At 36.0% G+C, this 20,973-nt stretch overlaps 1 protein-coding gene across 1 annotated transcript in view; it reads right to left on the bottom strand.

The window, feature by feature from the left end:
* LOC141346843 (trafficking kinesin-binding protein 2-like) overlaps positions 1 to 20,973 on the bottom strand; it is a 38,730-nt gene that overhangs the window by 10,068 nt on the left and 7,689 nt on the right. Inside the window, exons 3-8 of the mRNA XM_073851803.1 lie at positions 19,386 to 19,544; positions 6,442 to 6,498; positions 4,607 to 4,683; positions 4,384 to 4,500; positions 845 to 1,054; positions 692 to 770 (exon numbers count right to left, since the gene is read on the bottom strand). Of these exons, the coding sequence (XP_073707904.1) occupies positions 692 to 770; positions 845 to 1,054; positions 4,384 to 4,500; positions 4,607 to 4,683; positions 6,442 to 6,498; positions 19,386 to 19,544 (699 nt within the window). The remainder of the gene's footprint in view (positions 1 to 691; positions 771 to 844; positions 1,055 to 4,383; positions 4,501 to 4,606; positions 4,684 to 6,441; positions 6,499 to 19,385; positions 19,545 to 20,973) is intronic.

The raw sequence follows: 20,973 nt of genomic DNA, 5'->3' as shown, positions 1-20,973 counted from the left end.
TATTTGTATATCTGTGTATTGTAGTTGTAGTTCGCGAGTACATTACTGATACATTGCGCTGTGTGCACTTTCAAGGAGCTGCTCTAAATTTCATTGTACTGATGTATAATGACAATAAAGGCTTTCTATTCTATTTCTATTAAGACTTTTTTAGATTTGCAGAAACTGTGCATGTGCACAAACTAATTTTAAATCCTACTGAGAAAGATTGTTGGATTCAAGCATTTGCATGCTTAATTTTTTCCTATTAATTGGATTATCTAAGGTTTCCACATCACCTTCCGATCCAAATTTAATTTAGATCGAGCTCAATCAGACTGACTGCAGTGTTTACAAGAAGGCTTTTCAGTCTGATTGAGCAATCAATTTGATTACTAATGGATTATTTAGTTGCATGTGCATTTTTACTGAGGCTCGGTTTCAAACCCTACAGAGCCCAGCCATTTTTAGGCATTATAGGCACTCTTTGAGCGTAAAGGCATTTCCAAAATTGCACACTGGCCAAAATCAACAAGTTACATGCATTGTTTAATGAAATTTACAGAATGTATTAAAACAGACAAAAGGAGTTCATTAGAGTCTGTTTGTGAAGGACAATGTGAATGAGGTTAAATTTGGTTTATGATGCTGCTGTCAAAGGCAGTCGCCTTGGTTTAACTTGATTTGGATCTTGAAAGTCGCAGATACTCACGTAGCTCTTTAACGCAGTCGTTCACCAACTGCTGTTCTTTCTCCTCATAAGTGATGGTCTCTTTCTTCAGGTGACAGGCCTGTGGAACATCAGAGGTAATGCTTTCATAAAACCCTTATGCTCCTAAAATATCATCCAGAGCCTGTGACGCACCTCTGATCTCAGGGACAGGTTCTCCTCCTCCAGCTCCTGGAGTTTGGACTGTAGGGCCTCCAGCTGGCTGAGGGCAAACGCGGCCCCTGTGGGCGCAGCGTGACGTAGCGGCGTGGAGCAGCTGGAGTCGGTCTCGCTCTCCTCGCTGGCGCTCGCGACCATACGGAGGAGCTCATCCTTCTTCGACAACTCATGCTGAAGCTGATGAACCTGATGGAGCGATTACATGTAAGACCAGCTTATACACATTCATACAATAGTTCTTTCTGGTCCTCAAATCTGATTGGCTGATAAGAGTGTGATATTAGAGTGATATCAGAACTCCAACAGCCATTTCACAGTTTGTAATCGTATCACTCCGCTTGTGGTACTTCTTACAGCAAGTGTCATGGCGGATGCCCAAATCAGTATCATTTTACAAATATTACTGGTTTTGTGTCATGGAATGTCGTTTTAAGAGGTGAAAATGTACTTGTTTACAGTTCAAATATGCAGTTTGTTAGTAAGGGATAATCAACGGTTTGCCGTGCGTTAAAGGATTTTAAATGCACGACGTGGAGGCTAATAACCGCCCGACGCGAAGCGGAGGGTGGTTGCCTCCGCGAAGTGCATTTTAAATCCTTTAACGCACGGCAAGCCGTTGATTATCCCGCTTATTCCATGGTTATAGACAAATTAAAACTAGGATTGATATTTGCAGCGCAAAATTTGACTGAATGGATAAAAAAGACGGTTATTTTCGTCAGTTATGACACGCAGCTCTAGCATTCTGCCCGCTTCAAATCAGACTCAGAGATTAAATAGTCCGGTAAGATCACATTTATTTGAAAGAAAAATAGCATTTGTTTCAGTAGATTATCGATCGACCAAGAGAGAGTGTGAAGGCAAGAGAGATGACAGTTGCGTGTGTGTGTGTGTGTATGTGAATGTGCGTGCGTACCTGCATGCTGTGCGTCTCTCTCTACAAACAACAATTCATTCAAAAACAGCAGTTTTACCAACCCGTTGCTGAGGAATATAATGTAGCGATCTAGTATCTATGCTATTTTAATAAGGATCGCAGGCAAACGCTGACAAGAAGTTTATGTATGTGAGCAGCACAATGCGATCTCCGACCTCTCTCTCTCTCTCTCTCTCTCTCTCTCTCTCTGTGCTTTTGCGTGCATCAATTAAAGCAGCGCATTAATATAGAACGGTGATTAAACTGACTTGGAACTACCTGTGCATTAAACGGTTTTACTGCACACCTGCCAGCCAATCAGAATCCAGTATCCAGACATTCCATGGAATAAATAAAGATAATGTCTATGTGAAAATTTGCACTGACGATTTCGGACATGTGAGCTCCAGAACACGTACGAGAGCACCTCACCTCGGCCAGATCCTCTGGAATTTACAGCTGGCTCTGATGTCTCTATAGTGGTTACACATGAGATATAATTCATTATGGGTAAATCTAACTGTAGTCTTGAGTCGTATTAATCTATCATTTGTTCCAGAAAAGACAGTTTTGGCAAAATCTCATCTAATTCAATGCTGCATATCAGAGCGCTGCTTTTGTACTTTTGACTGAATTGCCTAGCAACTTTTATAATGGCTGTTGTTGTTGTTTATTAATATTATTATTCAATAAATAATATTTTATATAAATAACAGTATTTTATATGAGTGTTTAGTATTGAGAAACGTTTGTGACGGTGATTTTAGTTACATTGTTCCACCATTAGATGGTGACAAGAGAGTCAGCAGTAAAGACTTTTACATCGAAAAGTTCAAACTATAAACGCAAGTTATTTTTAGTTTCAACAAGAGCTTGACGCAGCAAACAAATGCACTGAACACTAAAATCACCTTAACAGATGAAAGGATATTATTGTTATGACAAAGATATCGCTTTCCTCAGCAAATATTCAAACTAATGTTCATTATGAGCCAGCAGTAAAGACTTTTACATTGAAAAGTTAACGCTATAACACAAGTTATTTTTAGTTTCAACAAGAGCTTGATGCAGCAAACAAATGCACTGAGCACTAAAATCACCCTTAACAGATGAAAGGATATTATTGTTACTAGGGCTGTCGCGATAACCGCAATATCGCAATACCGCGCTATTGACGTGCATAACCGCAGAGGAATGCAACAACCGCAGCAACCGCGATATTTGCCTGTTTTCTTTTTTCCTAAGGATTTGCCCTTCTCACTTAATGCCTGTGTGCTGAATATTAAATTAGTAATAAGTTAGTAATGATAACATAATGTGTTTATTATGAGGCTCAGTAGATTTGCACTTAACAAGCCTAAACAGACAGCGAATGAGAGAGAGATCGACTGAGCTTGTGCGATTACCTGCGTCTGTCTTTCAGATCGAGTCGGGTATGTATGTGAAACTAGCTTGTCATGTCCAATGAAAGTGAAATCTCTGTCTTAACATCGATGCTCTGCTGGTCAGCTGAGCCTTTAAAAGTGGCGATTAAAGTTGAAATGATTTTAACATCGTGTTTCATTACGTCTCTCTTTGAATAAATAAGCGTTTTTGAACGTATAGTTGAATGAACGGATTAAAGACTTACTCAAAGATAGTCTCTTGCCTCCATCTTGTGGCGTATCAATGAAACTGCAGTGACTGACAGCTCGCCTAAAACACGCAGGTAAAATACTGACAGAAAGTCTCTCATCCAGTCAAACTCGAGGGTGCGCGCTAACTGTTATATACACGAAGATTTCAGATGCAAAGCCTCTAAGTATGTCTGACATTTTTTCTTCAAAATTTGCATTTCTTTCTGGCTAGGTTTCTATGTAAGTACTGTTTACTTCACTTCATATATCAACGCGATTTGGTTTCGGTTTATTGATTTCTGAATATGACCTTACATTGTAACAGCCTACACACAATTATATGGCGGTAATACCGCATACCGCGCTACTGAGCCACTCAAAATTACCGCAAGGGAAATTTCTTAACCGCGACAGCCCTAATTGTTACGACAAAGATATCGCTTTCCTCAGCAGATATTCAAACTAATGTTCATTGTGAACACGAGACTGATCTGAAGAATGAATGCTGTATCAGATACAGGTTATCACACACGCCCAGTCCATTTCTCTCTCATAATAATCTACTATACACAATACAGTGAACTTTTACTACAGCAATACAATAAGCTTTCAATGAAGCAACTTAACGTTCCTTCGTTACTAGTTCTAAAGTGACATTTTGGTATTAGTAACGGAAGCTTGGGTTCAGCTGTTAAACTGTCAACTTTAGAATTGAATCAGTGGCGGAAGGAAGAAGTTCTGCACAAAAAAGGGCTTTTAAAGACACTGTTGTTATTTTGTTTATGTATTTACACACTCGTGCCGTCAAACTGTCGTACAAACACGATATCACGCGAGTAGACCTGAGACATGGCTGTATATCGGCACGCTGTGATTCTGCCATAGGCACAAGGCCGCCATGACGATATACAGCCATATCTCACGTCTACTCATGTGATATTGCATATTTAGTCTGATTTTTGTCATATCAAAGTGTGTCGTACCTGGTCTATGGCCTGTGCTAGCTGCTCTTCCAGAGATTCGTTTCGCTCCTGCAGCACGTGATTCCTCTGTAGGAGGGACTGACCAATCCGAGCGGCCAATTCCAGGTCGCGATCTCTCTGCGGGACAACATTGTAATGCAAACAGACGACCAATCAAGAGCTATTGCTAACAAAAACAAATCAGACAAAGCATTTTCTCATAGTTTGCTGAGCAATCACTCACTTCAGCCAGAAGGTGTGTGACCACGTCAATGTCATTGTAGGTCTTGGTCATCTGCTCCACCCGGTCAGCGCTGAGGACTACAATGAGAGAAAGACACAGATATTCAAGATTAAAGTGATGCATAAAAAAGACTGGCAACTATACTAGTGGTGCAGGAAAACAGGAAGGTGTAAAAACACCCACATGCCATATGGCAAGCACTACAGGTGCAATACACAAACACACACCTAAAACTGCAATAACATGCACAAACCCAAAGTGCATTCAAAAACACTTGTATTCAGATTCACTATTAACTGCATGCACTACATAAACTACTTTTCAAAAGTTTGAGAAATCAAAAAAATAAATTAATAATTTTATTCAGCAAGGCTGCATTAATTTGATTAAACATGACAGTAAATTCAGTTTTCACAAAAATATTACGCAGAATTACTGTTTTCAACATTGATAATAATTAGAAATGTTTCTTAAGCAGCAAATCTGCATATTAGAATGATTTCTAAAGGATCACGTGACACTGAAGACTGAAGTAAAGATGCTGAAAATTCAGCTATGCATCACAGGAATAAATTACATTTTAAAATATATTCAAATAGAAATCAGTTAATTTAAATTATAATAATATTTCACAATAGTACTGTTTTTATTATATTTTTGACCAAATTAATGCAGCCTTGGTGAGCATAAAGGACTTCTTTTAGAAACCTTAAAAAAAAACTACTTATCACAAACTTTTTAATGGAAATACACATAGATCTAAATCTACAGTTAGTTTACTCTACACTACTGACAGCTACCTACTGCATATAAACACCAGAACTTTAAAGAGGTCATATTTTCCAGCTTTAAAAAAAAAATTGTCAAGATTGAACCAAAAGTTATTTATAACCAAATTTATAACCAAAAGTGTCATATTTATACAATATTACAGTAGCTTACTGTTCCATTTTTGTGAGAACGTTGACAAGCAATAAATCCTAGTCAAACACAAGCAAAATCAGCAAGACATTTAGTCCACCATTTGATTCTGTCACATCAAGCAGCAGTTTCTAACTTGCTTGCTGCATCATACATAATTAAATAGGCTACTGTACCTGCCTTTAAGGCTTCATGTACAGTAAATGAGATCTGTTACAGTATAATTAGCTAACATCTTGAAGTTAAATGTGGCAGGTCTTGAATATCAAATATGACCCTCGATCACAAAACCAGTCATAGGGGTCAATTTTTAGAAATTGAGATTTATACATCATATGAAAGCTGCTGAATAAATAAGCGTTCCATTGATGCGTGGTTTGTAAATTGTTAGGATAGGACATTATTTGGAATCTGGAATCTGAAAATAAAAATATTCACCTTTCAAAAATCACCTTTAAAGTGTCCTAAATGAATTTCTTAGCAATGCATATTATTAATCAAAAGTTAAGTTTATATATATTTACGGTAGGAAATGTACAAAATATCTTCATGGAACCTTTATTTAATATCCTAATGATTTTTGGCACAAAAGAAAAATCGATAATTTTGACCCATACAATGTATTTTTGCCTATTGCTACAAACATACCCGTTTTGTGGTTCAGTTTCAATAAATGTTGAGTTCTTCATATTATATCATAACTCCTAATATTTTCCATGATATGACCCCTTTAATGTGAGTTTGAGATCTCTCTAGGACACTGCAGCACAGTTAACACACCAGACTAGACATGCCGTTTGCCCGAGGTCAAATACTAGCTCTAAAATAGAAGCAGAAACTAAGAAGGACAAGCGTAGTGTAAAACAGATGAGTGCAATATAGACAGATAAAGCATCAGACAGACTGCTTGTTACCTTTAGAGAGGCTGTTAGAGCCATTCTGGGGATAAGAGGAACCAACAGCTAAAAATGCTGCAGAGGGAATGAGAAAGAGAAAGAGAACGAGACAGGATATAAGAAAAGGAAAAGAAATTAGATGCTTAGGTATTGTAAAGAAGAAAGTGAGAGAAACCATCAGAGAGAGAGGGGTATAAAAAAGGAGAAAGGAGGGGTAATGAAGCACCTGACAGCAGTCACTGTCCCGTGAATGCTCCTGGATTAAAATAAATGCATTCGCATTAGGTTTAAAAACAGACACATTTTTTTTTTCACATATTGTTTTGTTGCCGCATTATGTTAAACTGCTTTAAATTCCTTTTTTTCCACATCAATCTACATCTCATACACCATAACGACAAAGCACAAAACAGGTTTGTAACAACTTTGCAAATTTATTAGAAATAAAAAACTGAAAAGATCTCGTTGCATAAGTATTCATACCCTTTTCGGGGCACTTGAAATTTAGCTCAGGAGCCTTCATATTGCTTCTAGATGTTACTACACTTCGAATGGAGTTAAACTGTGGCAAATTCATTTGAATGAGTATGATTTAGAAAGGCACACACCTCTCAGAAAAGGTCTAACAGCTAAAAATGCATATCAGAGCAAAAACAAAGTCCTGAGGTCAAGATAACTGCCTGTAGAGCTCAGTGACAGACTTGCGTTAAGGCAATGATCTAGGGAAGAGTTCAGAAAAAAAATCAGCTGCATTGAAGGTTCACAGAAGCATGTAGCCTCCATTATTCATAATGGAAGACGATTGGAAAAACTAGGACTCTAGAAAATGTCTGCCAGCCCCCATCCAAGCTGACAGAGCTTGAGAGGTGAAAAGAAGAGGCAAAGAATGGCAGATAATTGCCAAATGCAGATGTGCAAAGCTTGTCACATCATACTCAAAAAGACTTGAGGCTGTAGAGGTGCTTTAACTATGTACTGAGTTAAGGGTCTGAATACTTATGCAATGTACTTATTTCAGTGTTTTATTTTCAATACATTTGTAAAATTTGCAAATCTGGTTTTTGCTTTGTCATTATTATGGTGTATGGAGTGTAAATTGATGTTGGGAAAAAAATAATTTTAAGCAGTTTAACATAATTCTGCAACAAAACGTGAAAAAAAAAATGAAGGGGTATGAATACTTTTGCAAGGCACTGTATATGTACCAAAAAATGCACAAGAGCTATTGCTGTAAAAGTTATGAATTCTGCAATCGCAAACCACACTGAAGTCTTGAAAAGTATCAGGGTTTTGAATTTTGAAAATAATCTATTCTTTCTCACTAAAGTTAATAGCTATTGCCATTGTCCTCTCATGATCTGTTACAGTAATAAACCTCATGATGATGCAAACATTCACAGATCTGACCCGAAAGTCATTTAAATGACCAAATAGACTAGTAAAATGATAAACACCCATACAATTGTTTTATAGTACATTAGAGAATATTATACTGTAATAAGGTCATTCAGACTGAACACAGATTAAGAGATTCTCATTTTATGACTTACACTTAACTAGACCTTAAATACAACACACAGGACATCTGTCTTCAAACTACAGCCAAGTAAACAATAAGTAAATATTTAACCTGCTGTAAAAACTCTAACCTAACTCTAATCATCGTAATATTTAACCCATCACACCAAGAGAAATTAGTGCAAATAAAACCAATCAAAATTGTAAATGTACACTATCATTCAAAATCTTCGGGTTACAATTATTTTCTTAATGTTTCAAGAAACATTTCTGATTATCATCAATGTTGAAAACAGTTGTGCTTTGTTCTTTGATGAATAGAGAGTTCAAAAGAAGAGTGTTTATTCTAAATAGAAATGTTTTGTAACATTATAAAATGTCTTTACTGTCATTTGTCAATTTAATGCAATCTTGCTCATTAAAAGTATGAATTGCACATTTTTGAATGATAGTGTTCATCTTGTCCTTACATTCATAAAAATTCTAAATACAATCACTAAAATGATTTATTCTCACTCTCCAGCTCTCTCTAACACACACACTCTCTCACACAGCTGTCCTTACCTGAGCCGAGATGAGCTGAGAGCTCTTCACACAACTGAAGCATCCTGACAATTACCACACTATGTCTCTGACATCAACACATTCCTTTGTCCCAAACACACACAGACTAAACCTCGATTACCACACAAACCACACGAACTGAAGAACTAGCCTCAAAAACACTCATGACTGCAGTCCAGCCGCAGCTACTCTGATACGTTCACTTTGGTTCAGATGTTCTTATATAAACTAAGCGTCATGAAGAAAACTCAGCAATAAGTGACGCATTCGTAATCACAGACATGTGGAGACCTTTGATCTCCAGTAAAACATCAGCTGGTGGCAGTACGGTCAGTTCACTTCTGATATCACAGCCGCCATTGCAAAACAGTTTGCGGCAAATTAATAAAACACAATAAAAACCTTGGCTTTTGAGTGAACCCTCAGATTATTAGCAGTGTTGTTACTGTTAACTAAAAAAAAAAAAAAAAAAAAAAAAATTATAGTTATCACCTTACTTACCCAGGTGATTGATTACATTGATAATTGCAAACATTTCTGTATTACAAGGTTACTAAAATGTTAGGTTAAAATATGCAAATTAGGCATTATTTAATAAAGTATGTGCTAATTTGCATATTTCTAGTATAAAACTGTAAACACTGGATGAAGTCAGTTTCAAAATTCTTGTTTCACTTTTTTTGCCATATTAGAGTCAAAGGTTTTTACAGAGGGAATTTTGGGCATCTCATTTTTTGTCACTCTGTAAAACTTAAAACAGAAAACACTCTATTTTCACAAATGTTGTATAATCAAGCAAATTATATAGGAACAAATCCCTCTGTAAAAACCTTCAAGATAGACAGAAATAAAAATGTAAAAGTGCTACTGAAGTGGAGATTTATGGCTCAGCGTAGGAGAAAAGTCATTTTGAGCAAACGGCCTTTAAAAATATGTACTGTAATTGAAATCTACTGTCTGACACAAATGGAAAGTGCTATAAAAGAAACACTTACAGTGTCTTTTGGATGTTTCTTTCCACTAGTCTAAAAAACAAACGAAAAAAAAAAAAAAAAAAAAAAAACTTTAGGAAAAATAAAAAGCCAAAAATCTCAAAAATAAATAAATAAATAAATAAAATGTTTTGCCTGCAGTGTCTCCCCTCTTAAAGTTATATAAGGCTACATTTATTATTTATTTATTATAATTTTTAGTTTCCGTACATTTCTAGTGTTAGGAAAAAAAATATATTACATTTAATATTAAAATGTTTATATATGTAAAATATTTACAATTAAAAAAAAAATACATAAAGGAAAAAAAGGGGGAAAAATGAATTCAAAATGAAATTATAGCCAATTCAAAAGATAATAATAAAATAGTACATAAATAATAATAAATAACACTGCCTGCTACACATACAAGCAATCTAATTTGACTTCTATTTGGCTTTCAGATTAGCTTTAACTGCATATAAAACTGTAAATGAATGACTACTGCCTGATCTCTTAGCTCTAACCTGATAAATGCGGCTGATCTGATCTGATTTGGCTTTAAATTGATTTGATTTGATGAACACTACAGAAAATGTTGGTTATTGTAAAATTATTATCATCAGTAAGAGGTTAAATGGTATACCGGGATCTATGCCTCTCCCTCTATGAATATGACATTGTGGTCTTGTACACTGCCTCTCATGTTCAGCCCTCTGATAATAAACTTGAAATAGCCTCCATCTGCCCTTCTACTCCTCGCAGGCTATTTTTAGTGTCACATCATCATCCAACTGGGTAAAAGTAGGGCAAAAAGTCTCAGCATGTCTCTGGCTATGTTCCCCTCTTTTTAGAGTTACCCTAAATACCCTCCTCGCTCATTAGTGCTCCAGCACGTACACATGAGAGTAGGGCTGGGCCGATAAACGATATCGCATCGAATCGCGATAAAATTTACGTTAATAATGATGATAAGCTCTAGACATTTTTTGCTTGATATGGATTAATCTAACAGCCAATCACACAGCAGAAATATGCGACAACAGCCAATCAGCGTGCAGCGTGCGTGTGCACGTCAAAGTACAAAGTTCATTTCCTACCGCACTTTGCGAAGCAAACTTAACACCAGGACGAAAAAAAGAAGAAAAAAAAAAAAAAGCAGCAGCGACGGAAGTGAATCTAACCTCGAGTTATTATCCAAAGATGTTGAAATTGTCGACAAAAAAAGTAGCACTAATTCCGTTATATAAGTGGTTTGGCTATCTGAAAAGTGACTCTCAGCTCAGCTGAGAGTTTGGCGCGATTGTTAAAACTGAAACCGAAAGCAAAACGCGCACGCACATTTAAAAGCAATTTTAATCCCCCTTGTTTAGAGAGTGACTCCACAATGCACGCAAATTAGGCTACATGACATATCTAGGCTGTTATTAGTATGTAGGCTATAATAGGTTGTGTATCATGCTTGAAATATTCGGTCTCTATTTGCACTTTGAATATTTAGAGAGTAGCCTACTTTGACTACTCTGATTTCCTCTTTTTCGGTTTCGGCCAAGAATTTTCATTTCGGTGCATCCCTAAATTTGAGTGAACTTTCCCTTTAAAGGATTACTCCACTTCCAAAATAAAAATTTCCTGTGATAATTTACTCACCTCCATGTCATCCAAGATGTTTACGTCTTTCTTTATTTAGTGTCTTTATTTAGACACTAAGAGGGAAACATTGCAGGATTTTTCTCCATATAGTGGACTTCAATGGTGCTCAACGGATTGAAGGTTAAAAATGGAGTTGCAGCACAGCTTCAAAGAGCTCTAAATGATCTCAGCCGAGGAATAAGAGTCTTATCTGAAACGATCCGTTATTTTTTAACTTTTTTTTTTTTTTTACAATTTATACACTTCTTAACCTCAAATGCTCATCTTATCTAGCTCTGCATCAGCTCTGTGTATTCTGGTTCAATACAGTTAGGGAATGTCGAAAAACTCCCATTTCATTTTCTCCTCCAACTTTAAAATCATCCTACATCGCTGCAGAAGTACGGACCCAGTGTTTCCAAACTGAACAAGAATAAGGTGAAACGTCCTTTAAAAAAAAAAAAAAAAAAAAAAAAGGTAAAACAGTGATGTAGGATGATTTTAAAGTTAGAGGAGAAAATGAGATGGGAGTTTTTCGACATTCCCTAACTGTATTGAACCGGAGCGCATATGCGCATCACAGAGCTAGACAAGACAAGCATTTGTGGTTAAAAAGTGTATAAATGTTCTTTTTTTTTTTTTTAAGAAAATGGCCGATCGTTTCGTTAGATAAGACACTTATTCTTCGGCTGTGATCGTGTAAAGCCCTTTGAAGCTACATTGAAACTGCATTTTTAACCTTCAATCTGTTGAGCAACATTGAAGTCCATTATATGGGTAAAAATCCTGGAATGTAAAAATGTAATTTCTTTGCGACTGAAGAAAGACATGAACAACTTGGATTACATTGGGGTGAGCAAGAAAGGTATGAGGAGATTTTTATTCTAGAAGTGGAGTAAACCTTTAAGCATACATGGTCACAATATAAAACGAAGTGGATCTTTCATGGGTTTAAGAGATATAATTTACATTATATTACGCCATATACGTCTTAAAGGGATAGTTCGAGCATTTAAGACATGAAGTTGTATTCAATCCTTATCGTCACTATAGTGTATACACACTGACCCACACTGCGTTCACCTCCCTGGTCAGAGTTCTGGCCGCTTGAAGTTTTTCAAGAAAGTAGTCACGGTTAGTTTCCGGGGCCACAAAACTGTGCGTTTTTACGTGAAAAAAATATATGCGTTTCAAAGCTTGATTAATTTACATCACAAAAAACACTCCTGACAAAAATCATACCTCAGTTTTAATCGGCACTATATTCTTTCCGTTTCCATCAATCCGCGCTGCTGTCAGTTCGCACGTTCCGATCAGCTGTTGATAGCGCGACTCGCTGATAACATGTCTGACTACCAGAGGTGGGTAGTAACGAATTACATTTACTTCGTTACATTTACTTGAGTACATTTTTGGGGTAACTTGTACTTTTAGAGTATATTTAAAGATAGGTACTTTTACTCTTACTTAAGTACATTTATAGTGAAAAAAATTTACTTTTACTTCGCTACATTTGATGGCGTTCCTCCGTTACTGTCCTCAGAAACGTGTCCTTGGCATTTTAATTTCATGCCTGATAAAACTGCGTTAATGCTGCTTTGTATAGACGGTTTCATCGGGCGCACGCGCCTGGACCTAAGTTAACTTCCGGTCTGTGTTTGTTTATCTGTCTGGTTCGTGTCGCGGGCTACAAACGCAGCTAATAATGAGTAATGAAGTTGGTCTCAGGTTATTGTGCTGTGGTATGTGTTTCCCAAACATTTATTTATTTGTGGCGACATGCCACGATATAAAAACCGACTGATTTTCCAATTGGAAATTGGAATTAATAGACTAATTAATTAATCTGTTAATAGACTTCTTTGAATAAACGTAATACACGTTTAAAAATCAAACCCAGGCGTGGGTGTTTTTATATCACTGTATTTCTGAAGAAAGACTGTCTTTAGAAAATGTCATTTTCATTTTCATCCTGCATAAGGCAGCGTTTTTAAATTAAGAGCTGCTTTGTCTATAGCCATTACCGGGGAAACCTCGTTTCTCGTGCTTAAAGCACCTCCTACTGGGAAGTAATGAGTTTGCATTTTTTAATAAATCAGTCTAATTTACGCAGCCAACATATTTCGCTTGTTATTAAAAAAATAATCTACTCTAGAAGGACTTAGCTGTTGTTATTGATTCTATTTGGATGTCTACCGGAAGTTAAGTTTGGGCCACAAAAGCGCTCATGCGCAGTAACGTTTGTTTATGTTGTTGCCGTTGAAACCGTCTATACAGCTGTTACTATGGAAACCGTAGTATTTCAGCGCTCCTAAAGCGCCCCCTCGTGACAGAGAATGAATTTTTCATTTCCAATACATTTTTTTCAGCTGTTTATGGTCAAATGATTGCAATTATCGACCCATGTTTTTATGAAGCAAATACAGAGTTGTAAATGTAAAAAGTTAAGGTGCCTTCTAAAAATCTAAACAAGTACAGTAATATTTATGTTTTAAATAAATATAATAAATTATATACTCAATTTATCCCTTTTAATGTTATAAAGGATGAAATGCCACAGTGTAACATATTTTGTTTTTGTGTGAAACTGTATCTGAATTTTAAATCATGCCATTTTATGGCTTAATATTCTACTTTACATTGTCCAATCCCATTACTGTTTATTTTACTTTTGCAGATCTTAAAAAGGGTTATGAACTGCTTTAAATTAATATTTAAAAATTCTGCAGATACACTAAATGAAATAAATATAATGAAATAAAATTACTTCCTTGATATTTGTTTATATTTGTGTATTAAAAACATTTTTGATTAGACTCCTATCTGATTTTCTATATTAAAAAAAGAAAGGTCTTTTTTTATTTGGGCTAGATACATTAATTTTCGGGCTACCAAAATCTACCAGAAATTTTGCGAGCCCTATATATATATATATATATATATATATATATATATATATATCAGATCAGAAGTAACTAGTAACTAGCTACTTGAGTACTTTTTCCATCGGATACTTTTTTACTCTTACTCAAGTAACTATTAAGATTGTTACTTTTACTCTTACTTGAGTAAATATTTCCATACGTTCTTGTACTTTTACTTGAGTACAGATTTTGGGTACTCTACCCACCTCTGCTGACTACGAAACTTCTGATGATGAAACCAATTTTAGCACAATGTCAGACGGAACAGACGATATATATATATTTTTAAATTAGACCTCGTTTCACGTGATTTCCACAGGAGTCTAAACATCAGAATGTTTACTTTACAGTTTAGACATGGGATCTCCAGTCCTCGTGAGCTACTGTCTTGCTGGGTTTAGTTTTTCTCTGATGCAACACACCTGACTCAAATCAACGGGTAATTAGCAGGCTTGTACAGAATGTCTCATTTGAGAAAGGTGTCCTGTCATAGGAAAACATCGAGCTGCAGGAATGTAGCTCACGATGACCGGAGTTGGAGATACCTGGTTTTTAGACCTAACTGTATGTGACTTCAAGCACACTTATAAACACGACGATACCGACACACGTTCCGCATAGTTACAGACAATAACAAATATAGCAAAGCATCATATTTTGTTGTGTTATAGATTCAATTAAATTCATTAGTTATGACATTTGCCGATTTTCTCACCACATAGACAGTTGATTATTGTCGATGCTATCACTGCCCCGGTTAGAATATTCTCAGTGTAACGTTAGCCTAAAAACCGACGTTAGCTTCAAAATAAACCTGTCGTATGCGACATAAAGTTAGTAAATAGAGCTTACCCGTGGTACTGGTACAGCAGAACTCTTTAAAATCCGTTTTTTGATTTTTCCTCCTTGGTTGGGGATGTAATCGTCTTCACTGAAGTAAGCACTGCACACACGAAAATCCTTGATACTGGATATTTTAGCTCCCGCGGAGTAGCCGATGGCAACCAGCCAAAGCTGTCTCATAACTAAATAAGAAACAGGAAAACGATGGAATCTGAATGGCGATCCCTGCACATTCTTGTGGTCACAACCTGGGAATTTACAAGTTCGCACCGTTGTTAATTTTCTACTTTTTATGTCGTTGTCATTCGAGTGTGTAATGGAACAGCTGATCGGAACGTGCGAACTGACAGCAGCGCGGATTGATGGAAACGGAAAGAATATAGTGCCGATTAAAACTGAGGTATGATTTTTGTCAGGAGTGTTTTTTGTGATGTAAATGAATCAAGCTTTGAAACGCATATATTTTTCTCACGTAAAAACGCACAGTTTTGTGGCCCCGGAAACTAACCGTGACTACTTTCTTGAAAAACTTCAAGCGGCCAGAACTCTGACCAGGGAGGTGAACGCAGTGTGGGTCAGTGTGTATACACTATAGTGACGATAAGGATTGAATACAACTTCATGTCTTAAATGCTCGAACTATCCCTTTAAAGTGATAGTTCACCCAAAAATTAAAATGCAGTCATTATTTACTCGCCCTCAAATAGTTCCAAACCCGTAAGACCTTCGTTCATCTTGAGAACACAAATTAAGATATTTTTTATAAAATCTGAGAGCCTTCCGACCCTGCACAGACAGCAACATAACTGAAATGTTTCCAAGGCCCAGGAATGTAGTAAGGACATTGTTAAAATAGTTCATGTGACATCAGTGGTTTAACAGTAATTTTACTAAGCTACAAAAATACTACAAAAAAACAACAGTAATGACTAATATTGAGATAAACAAAACACACGCACACAAACAAACCCTATGACAAAGCCCTAAAACAGACCGTTTATCACCATAATTGTCAATGCCCTTAAACAGACAATTCATTTTTACAATCACAATTATCATTTAGACAAGAGTCAAATTTCATAATCGTGACGGCCCTATAATTTAGCACCGACAGACTCTTAAAGATGACATCAGCACAACATGAGCGGTCACAGGTAACGTCAGCACAAGTGGTTGATCTCAGAGACGCAGAGAAACGTGAGCCTCCACTTCCTGTAAACACTGCAGAAATGAGCAGCACACGCCCTCAACAAAACTGCCACAACAACTCAAAGAAAACGTTTCGACAATGCCATCGCACAGTGACGCAAACAGATATACACTATACATGCTGCATTCACACATGTGCAGAAACAGACATGTGATTTCACCCCACATGCCCTCCTTGTCTGTTATAGATGACCTTGCATTGTCAGAAGTCCTGTACAAATGTCTGTAACTGGCACATCATGCTCACAATCACCTCTTTAAGCTCAGTGCATGTATGAGTCTCAATATTGGCTCACCTTCTGCAGCATATTGATCATAAAGCTCCTCGTTCTGAATGTTTAGTACCGGCATGATTGCTTTTCTCTTTCTTTCCGCTCTCTATCCATCCATCTGTCCCTCTCCCTCCCGCCCCGTGACGCCCGGCCGGCTCTGCTGTCAGCTGCACTTACGAGACCTGAGCACTGAATTCCTGTGCCCTTGCCAGAGACGGGCACACACACACAAATGCACACACATGCGCACACTCCCTCAAGCATATGCACACCAGTGTAGGGCAACTTTCACTACATGTTTCAGAAGCTAAGCTGTTTTAAAATAATGTATTATCCGGACACAAAATAATAAATTAGTTACAAAAGTTATTATAATGATACAAAATTATTATAGTCATTTTTTTCCATGTTGTACTACACATGCAGCTTTGCTGTCGAGTAATTTGAGGTTAAAAAAGAACTTGCTGTTCTAAAATGCCCTTTCTACCTTATGTAACATTGGAAAGTTTAATTGATTTTAGTGAATCTGTTTATGTTGGCAGTATGTGAATGAACCTATAATAAGCATTAGGGCTGTCCCCGAATAGTCGAAGATTCGATGCATCAATATGCGGAGCCTGATTCGACCACCGATCTCACAGTCGAATCTTCGCGGGTGAAACGAGCATCATACCATTTTGCCAATATGGGGGTGCTCAATGTCTAATTGCACACAGAACTACTGGTTTTGTACGGCTATATTAAGTTATATACAGCCTTTGATTATGATAATGCAGTAAAAACAAAAGTGAAAAGAAAAAAGCGTTCAATAAATATTTTTAACGTGTTTGTGAATAAATCCAACCACCCCTGTGACTAATTTAATTTTCACTTTCCCTGATGCATGACGAGATGAGGACCATCTTGACGGCAGGGATGGCGGCGATCACACCGAACGCGTTTTTGCAGTTGGAGGCGCCTCTTTTGAATGGTTTTCTGTTGGCAGTGAGCGTTCTGCACGCTGTATATGCGCCCCCGGCGCCTCGCGTTTTGCAGGAGCGCTCTGAGCGGCTGAAGTTGAAAAAAAAAAAAAATCAACTCTGAGCGGAAAAACGCCCGACGTCATTCGCGTTCTTTTCCATTGTCCAATCGAATGAATGGAGAGGCGGGCCTTCTGTTGTGATGGCGAAAGTTTACCGTTGCTTAAAAAGTCCGGAGACTCCAAGAAATGGAGGAGAAACCTTTGGTGTCTATCGTGGGTAACCCGGAGCTGTATTATTTAGGGTTTCTGCTAATATGACAGTTTACTTAACAGCAAAAAACTAAGATTTTAGAGCGCTCGCGCTATAATCCTTTGAATTGACTGACAGGACAGCTGTTTTGGCGTTGCTTAGCAACATAAAAAAACCGCAGCACACTGCTCTTTCATTAAAAGTCACCAAAAAAGGCAGTGCTGTGCGCCTCGCGTTTTTAGAACTAAAAGACGCGTTCTGTGTTTTTATTTAAACCTAAATAAGTTTGTCTGTCAGTTGGCAGGCAGTTTTGGTCGCTTATAAAATAAAATAAAAATAGTTTTACCCTCCTGCTGACTATAGTGTCGTGCCCCTCCCAACCCATTCACACACGCACATAAGCCTAGATGATTCGACTATCGGTCGACTATAGAAAGATTCGAAAATTCTGATTCGACTATGAAAATTCATAGTCGGGGACAGCCCTAATAAGCATGAATGAGTTATTCTTTTTATATGGCCAATGCATCCTGGAAAATACAACCAAAAAAATCCAAAATAATATTTTGAAAAAAAAAAAAAAAAGTTTTAAAATGTTTTTTTTCCTGTCCATTTAAGTCTTAAAGGAGAAGTTCAATTCGAAAACAAAAATTCACAGATAATTTACTCACCCACTTGTCATCCAAGATGTTCATGTCTTTCTTTCTTCAGTTGTAAAGAAATTGTGTTTTTTGAGGAAAACATTTCTCTCCATATAGTTGACTTATATGGTGCCCTTGAGTTTTATTGCAGTTTAAATGCAGCTTTATTTAAACTGCATGAACATGAACATTTTGAATGACAAGGGGGTGAGTACATTATCTGTAAATGTTTGTTCTGGAAGTGAACTTCTCATTTAATAGTTTAAGCTTTATATGCTTTATTTTAAATTTAAATTTTTGATTTCTAAATGCATTTTATTGATCTTACTGTTTTGAAAACAGTCGAGTAGAATTTTCTCAGGTTTCTTTCATGAATAGAAAGTTCAGAAAATTTATCTGAAAAAGATTTTTAAAACTTTTTATAAATGTTTTTAAAAATCACTTTGTCAATTTAAAGCATCCTTGCAAAATAAAAGTATTAATTTCTATAATTCTATAAAAAAAAAAAAAAAAAACATTACAAATTTTACTGTCTAAAAGCTTATGACTGGTAGTGCATGTCAAGCTATCATATTTAATTAGGCAGACATTGCTATTTGTGAGTAAAATGAAAACAATTCATAAACGACTATAAAAGTTAATAATTTATAATATTAATTATAGCATTTATATTAATATTATTATCTTACTAAACAATTCAATGCATACTTTCCTCAATTTTAAAACATTATTTAACCTTGCAAAAAGTTTAATCAAAATAAGTCTTAATATCATAAATCTTTTGGCGAAACAAGATTAGATAAGGATTTTTATAAATTATTTTAGAGATCAGAGTAACAGAGCAATTTGGAACTAGATAACTAAAACATTTACCAAAGAAATTTCACTTAAAATTCAATTTTTTTAAATTATACTTATAAAAATCCTTGACAGTTTCAGGTTGTATATGACCAAATGAACGCTGCCTATTTGAGACTAATTACAAATTAAAAAAAAAAACTCAACATGAAACACTCAGCTGTAGTTTAACGTTTTGTATTATGAGTAGCTTATATTTTAGGAAGTTACAGTTTTAAAGAAGCTTCCCTAACGACGGCAGTCTTAACAGAAATAGCAACCAAACACATGCACACGTGTTTGGCTACACACAAACTCAGACACACAGACGGTGACTTACTCATGTAGCGGAAGGTTTCCTCGGCCAGCATGGGTGAGATGGCGCTGGGCTCCTCTGGAGAGCAGGAGGGGGAGATGACCCAGTCTTGACCCTCATAAAGATACAGCGAATCCCCTCCACAACCGTCGACACCCCCGTCACACACCTTACTGCCCTCATCTACAGAACAGACACATCATTCAGCTTCAGTGGTCGATTCCTCAGGTCAGAAGAGACAAGTCTGTGCAATATGAATCCACACACGCCATCTGCTGTTCATTCAAGTCAAGACACACTCTTGCTCATATTATGAGCAGGCATTATTTTCTTGATATGAGATTAGTAAAAAAATAATTAAAAAACAAACTTTCAGAACTTTAAAGTTCATAAACAGAAATGTCTGCAACTTTTAAGAATGTGCATAACAACACATTTTCTAAACGACTAGTCAGTTATTCTATGATGAAAATACTGTATAATTAGTCTGAATCATCCTGACCCATCCCTAGACCTCAAAAAGATACTTCGGCAAATGTCCAACCATGTTTACATGCCTATTTGGTGATCAGAAACTTGTTTTGAACAGGCTGGAGAAAGTTTACGTGGGAAAAGTAAAGTTCACCAAACCGTCTGTTTCAGAACCTGTCGCTCAGCATATCTGCTCATAATTAGGTCATAATTAAAAGTAGAATAGGATTTCAGGTCAATAAATCAAAGAGAGTGATTTTAAATGGTTTGTTAAAAAAAATATTTACATAATATTTAATAATATATAATATTTACATTAAATAAAATAATATACAGCTATGTACAGTATAGCATGCAAGCATTCTAGAGCAGTGGTTTTTCAACCTGGGAGCCACAAGATGGCTTAAAATTAATTAAAAGAAGACAAAACCGTTGACATCACATTTTGACATCTTATTTTAATTATAGTTTTTATTTAAGAACCAGGGGTCTATTGGTCTCAATAAACCTGTATGAACGAAAGTGTGATTTTTAGACCTTAAAATGAATTCATAGGAAATTAATTCAGTTTTAAGTCAGAGATTTTAATTGTGCATATATTTTTTATCTAGTTACACCATCAGTCAAATGTTTTTGCACAGTAAGATTGTTCATATTGTTAAAGAAGCCTGCATTTATTTGACCCAAAGTACAGCAAAAACAGTACAATTTTGAAATATTTTTTACTATTTAAATTAACTGTTTTCTATTTGAATATATTTTAAAATGTAATTTATTCCTGTGATTTCAAAGCTGAATATTTATCATGATCACTCAAAATTCTGATTTGCAGCTCAAAACACATTTATTATTATTATTATTATTATTATTATTATTATTGTTGTTGAAAACAGTCAAGTAGAATTTTTTCAGGTTTCTTTTATGAACAGAAAGTTCAGAAAAACACATTTATCTGAAAAAGAAATCCGTTGTAACATTATAAATGTTTTTAAAAATCACTTTATCAATTTAAAGCATCCTTGCTAAATAAAAGCATTAATTAATTAACCCCCCCCCAAAAAAATATTATATATATTCTTTTAAAAAAACATAAAAAACTGGTAGTGCATGTCAAGCACTTAAATTTAATAAGGCAGACATT

The sequence above is a fragment of the Garra rufa genome, chromosome 12 (assembly GCF_049309525.1).
Source record: "Garra rufa chromosome 12, GarRuf1.0, whole genome shotgun sequence".
NCBI classification, from domain to species: domain Eukaryota; kingdom Metazoa; phylum Chordata; class Actinopteri; order Cypriniformes; family Cyprinidae; genus Garra; species Garra rufa.
The sequence above is the reverse complement of the archived record's forward strand: the minus strand, read 5'-3'. Positions and strand labels throughout refer to the sequence as shown.